The sequence below is a fragment of the Limulus polyphemus genome, unplaced genomic scaffold (genome assembly GCF_000517525.1).
Source record: "Limulus polyphemus unplaced genomic scaffold, Limulus_polyphemus-2.1.2 Scaffold5244, whole genome shotgun sequence".
Lineage (NCBI taxonomy): Eukaryota > Metazoa > Arthropoda > Merostomata > Xiphosura > Limulidae > Limulus > Limulus polyphemus.
Window position 1 is genome coordinate 14,487 of NW_013670854.1, and position 5,211 is coordinate 19,697.

At 32.8% G+C, this 5,211-nt stretch overlaps 1 protein-coding gene across 1 annotated transcript in view; it reads left to right on the plus strand.

Annotated features, from left to right (window-relative positions):
- The window catches only part of LOC106472322 (P protein-like), a gene marked incomplete at its 5' end in the record, with an annotated part of 18,717 nt that extends 14,013 nt beyond the window's left edge, over positions 1 to 4,704 (plus strand). The window contains 2 exons of the mRNA XM_013932959.2: positions 1,109 to 1,202; positions 4,162 to 4,704. Coding sequence (XP_013788413.1) covers positions 1,109 to 1,202; positions 4,162 to 4,249 — 182 coding nt within the window. The remainder of the gene's footprint in view (positions 1 to 1,108; positions 1,203 to 4,161) is intronic.
- Between the last annotated feature and the right edge of the window lie 507 nt (positions 4,705 to 5,211).

The following is a 5,211-nucleotide window of genomic DNA, read 5'->3' on the forward strand; positions in this document are numbered from 1 at the left end:
TTTTCTTGCCACTGCTGTAATCTCTCTTCTTGTTTCTTTTCTTTTTCCTCCAACAACTGCTGTAATCTCGCTTCTTGTTTATTTTGCTGTTCTAGCTGCCACTGTTGCAGGTTTTTCTTGCAACTGCTGTTGTCTCTCTTCTTGTTTATTTTCTCGTTCTTCTTGTTTCTTTTGCTGTTCTTGTATTGCTGCCATCAAATCTTCTAAGCTGTAGTTTGATTTGCCACTTCTCGTTTCCATCTTCTTCTTCTTGTTTTTGTTATTTTTATTTTCCGTCCCACTCTCCGACACCAATTTGTTACATCTCTGTGTTCGTTTCTTAATTTTCCGTTGAAATTCTTTCCGAGAAACTTCAGCGATACAAGTCCTTTCTTAAATAAAACCAGTTTATTCTTTCTCAACTCAACTTTGCAATACACTTAATTTCCACAGTCACTTTAACTTAAACACACACTATAATTCACAACGATTCACGCAACGTAATTACGGTCACTACCGCGCTTGACTCAATTGTCTGTCTCTCTGTCTGCAATTCTCTTGTTGCCATCACTTTATTTGCCGGCTTATATACTATAAGAGCGCAAGTCTAGCAAACGCTAGGATGTTCGACAGGTTCCTCGATCTTTCTAGATACTCATTACGTGTTACCAGTGTCACGTGACTTCCACTGTCGTAACAATACTTATTACTTCCTATAACAAGTCCCTGCAACAGTACTTGGTACTGCCTCGTTTTTAAAGTATCTCTCAGTTGTTATATTACGTGAATTTACTGCCAATTCAAAAGACAATCTCAATATAACTTTGGCATGCTTATAGTGTATATACAACCTGTACATTATCAGAACACTGACTGTGCCTTTGTGAGACAATGAAGATGGTGCTGTCTTGTCCATTTTGTCCAAGAAAATTTGTAAAATCTAAAATCTTCGTGAGACAATAAGTTTACATATTTTTTTTTGTTTGACCTTCCTCCTTTAATAAAAACAAAGAGGTAATGCATTTGTGTAATTGTGGGCTGTTGTTTAGTAACTTAATTCGGTTCAAATAAAATATTTATCAAATTCATACTTATTCTTGTTTTTGAAGTTTTTTTTTTTGAATTTCAGGAAACGGAACTCTGATTGGTGCCTCAGCCAATGTTGTCTGCGCAGGCGTAGCTGAACAGCATGGTTACCGATTTACATTTATGGATTTTTTTAAGTAAGTAGTTTAGAGATATACAAATCAATTAGTAGCTTTCAGTGTTTTTTTATATATATATTGAGTAAAAAGGAGTTTAACTAAAAAGTACGAAAGATTAGTACCTCTGTCTTGTGTGCTACAACAACAATATATTGTAATGACAGCTAAACATATTTTGAACTAGAATAGTTGATATTGTGATACCTACAATTTTACCCGTATCTTATGTGTTTAAGGATGTAAGGTTTAGTACAATATGGTGTTTTCAATTAGAGAGAGGTAATAACGTTTGATTGTATTGTACTGTGGTGTCGACGTGTAACAAGCCCAAATAGGCAAAAACTAATATATAATTTAGTAGACGAACAAAAATTACACTACTATACTCAGTTTGCAGTTACTCAGCTTTTTCTCTATTTTTAACTGTATACACCAAATATAGAGCGAAACAGTATTGTTCCGTCGTAGGTGGGCTTTTTTGGATTATATAATTAAAATAATCCGAAGATCAGTTCATTTAATCATAATGAATTAATTTATTTCTTCAATAACGTTTCCTACAGGCTACGTTCACTTTGAAGCAACTTGTAGGCCTGGGTTCACAAACAATCTTTCCAACATAGACTGAAACTACTCAAGGCCTAATATACTAATAAAGTTTAACAGAAGTTTTCGTGATTGATAACAAATGCTTACTAACATACTGATTAAATTACAGAAGCACTAACTCTTACTGAAAAGCTTTATCATACACACTCTGAATACTTCACTCACTTCTCATTAACTACTCTTCTGTCTACATCTTAAAGTTAGCATGGTGTTAAACTTTCTAGTTATTCTAGATCTTAACGTCATGTGCTCTCTAGCAAATGTCTAAAATGAATAAATAAACAAACAAAGCTTATTAAAACACGTCAAATACCAGTGCAGTAGCATTGAAAATTTTCTAGGAGGGGTGGGGGGACTGGTGTCTCTGTAATTTGTATATTTGTAGTTAAGCGCAAAGCTACTCAGTGGACTATCTCTGCTGCCCCAACCACGAATATCGAAACCTGGTTTCTAGCATTATAAATCTACACACTTACCACTGTGCTACTGGAACTGTAATTTGAAAAATAAGTGTGTAAAATAAGAGAAAAAATCTAGAACAAACCTCCTTTTTTGTGGCGAGGGGTGCTAAAGTCCAGTAGCCCCGCTGCCTATTTACGTGATTTCTACTACTGTAAACAAACAAAATAGTCTTTAGGTAAATATATCTTTCTAAACGCTTGTGCAAAAGAAATTAAATCAGATAATAAAAAACACACACACACTATTAAGCTAATATATTCAAATTATGTATATGGAACATTGAAGAAAAGGGTAACTTTATTTCAGTGAAGTACTGCAATTTAAAAAGCACAAAAAATAAAAGCATTTTTATGAAGTTTCTGAGTAGGAAATTCCCCATAGCTAATGGTAAAGATGGTGACTGTACCTCACATATCTTAATTAATTTGTTTGGACTGCTTGATCATGAGATTATGATAAAGGTTTAGACAGTGTCATAAAACATAAACTTTTTTCTTTTTTCTTGTTTATTTAACTAAATATCTTATAAACATACTAAACCCGATGTTTTGCTTAAGTATTGCATTAATCCAGGTTGAAAAACACAAAATTAATTGTTATTTAGGCACTGTACTAGTCCAGGTTTTAAATCATTATAAGTCTTATGATTTATTCAGATACTGTATTAGACCCGGTTTACAGAGGTACACTAAGCCTAATAATTTATTCAAATATTGTATTAGCCCAGATTTAGAGGTACATTAAGCCTAATAATTTATTCAAATATTGTATTAGCCCAGATTTAGAGAGTACACTGAGCCTAATGATTTCTCCGGATACTGTGTTAGCCCAGGTTTAGAGAGTACACTAAGCCTAATAATTTATTCAGATACTGTATTAGCCCCGGTTTAGAGAGTACACTAAGCCTAATGATTTCTCCGGATACTGTGTTAGCCCAGGTTTAGAGAGTACACTAAGCCTAATAATTTATTCAGATACTGTATTAGCCCCGGTTTAGAGAGTACACTAAGCCTAATGATTTATTCAGATGCTGTATTAGACCAGGTTTAGAAGTACAGTAAGCCTAATAATTTATTCAGGCACTGAATTAGACTAGTTTGGGAAATTTAGTTTCTAATCTGAGATAATTTTCATTGAACTTGCGGTTGTGTCTGCACACTTAATGGGTACTTCAGTTGGAATCAAAAGAGAAGTTATTTTTGTTTGTGATATATTTACATTCGAATGATACTTTTCAAAGCTATTCATACTTCAGTATCAATAAATTCTGCAAGATGATATTTAACCTCTGAATTCCTTACAGTTAGAGTTTTAAAATATCTACATTTAATTACTATTTCAGTGGTAGTAAATGACTATCTATATCTTCATGTAGACAACTAACTAGATAACACTTCCCATTTTGTACTAACCTTTAGGAAGCATTATTTATAAAAACAAACTACATCATAAATAGACATATTGTTACGTCTCTGGTCGTTTGTTAATTTCCCGTAAAATTATTTCCAAGGAACTTCAGCGATACAAGTGATTTCTTAAATAAAACTAGTTTATTTTTTCCAAATACAACTTTGCAATACACTTAATTTCCACAGTCACTTTAACTTAAACATAAGCTATAATTCACAAAGATTTACACATTTTACTTACGGCTTGACTCGATTATCCCCGTTATCAATTTATCTGCCGGCTTACATACTAAAATAGAGAGAGCCTAGAAAAGACTAGAGTTGCGAGGAACTGTCATGATCCTTCTAGAAACTCCAGTGCGCATGCTTCCACGTCACGTGACTTCCGCTGTCATAACAATATATTTCATTTCTGTGGCTTTATTGTTTGTTTTAGAGCTATGATTTACATTGCGTACAAACAGACATTGAACAGTTTCCATGTTTGACCTTTCCAGGATTGGTTTTCCGGTGATGTTGCTGACTGTTACAATTTCTACAGGATACTTACTTCTTTGTCACGTGGCCCTGGACTGGAATAGTTGACCACACAAAACAACACAAACTATGTAGATACGTATCTCCATAGTTCTGTGATTTATTTCAACGTAATCAAAATTAAAAACCATTTGGAAAGATTTAACAACTGTTTTAATGGAAAATAAAATAAAATTTACTAGTGAGTGATTCATTTTTCGTAGAAGGTAATTTAATTATAAAGAACAATACGAACGCTCATTAAATACTTCGTATGATTACGTCTGTGTTGTTCTTTATAACATGAAGTTTCTGAAGTTACTAATGATAAATCAAATTCACAATCGTGGAATGAGAAGTGATTTTAACTATTTCTTACAAAATTTGGAATAATGCTTAGATATTAAGTCGAGATTAAAATCAATGTGTAAACTTTGTAAGTTTAGATTCCAATTTATAGTGTATATTTGTATCTTTGTTAAATAAACTAAAGTACGTTCAAAGTACTGACACTGTTATTTGAAGACACGTTTGTGTCATGATTTTAGCGATGTATGTATACAAAAATAAAAAAATCAATAAAAAAAGTGTGATTTTAATTTCCTAATGTTTAAAAATATTAAGTTTCGACGTCAAGCAGTTCTCGAAGTGAAGTAAATTACAAGCAAATCACACACAAGCAGTTCTCGAAGTGAAGTAAATTACAAGCAAATCACACACAAGCAGTTCTCGAAGTGAAGTAAATTACAAGCAAATCACACACAAGCAGTTCTCGAAGTGAAGTAAATTACAAGCAAATCACACACAAGCATCCTTTTTTAAAACTTCCGCAGGATTCAAAATTAAGTTTCTTTATTAGGCTTACAAGCACACTTTTGTTGTAGAGTACGCAATACATTATTAAAGTTACAAACAATAGAAGGCTTAGGTAAACTAACTGCTGTGTTATATTTTAGAATGTTACATGCTAAAGGAAACGTAACTTTAGATACTATATATTCTCATAATTGCTCGTTATTTTCACGTACGTT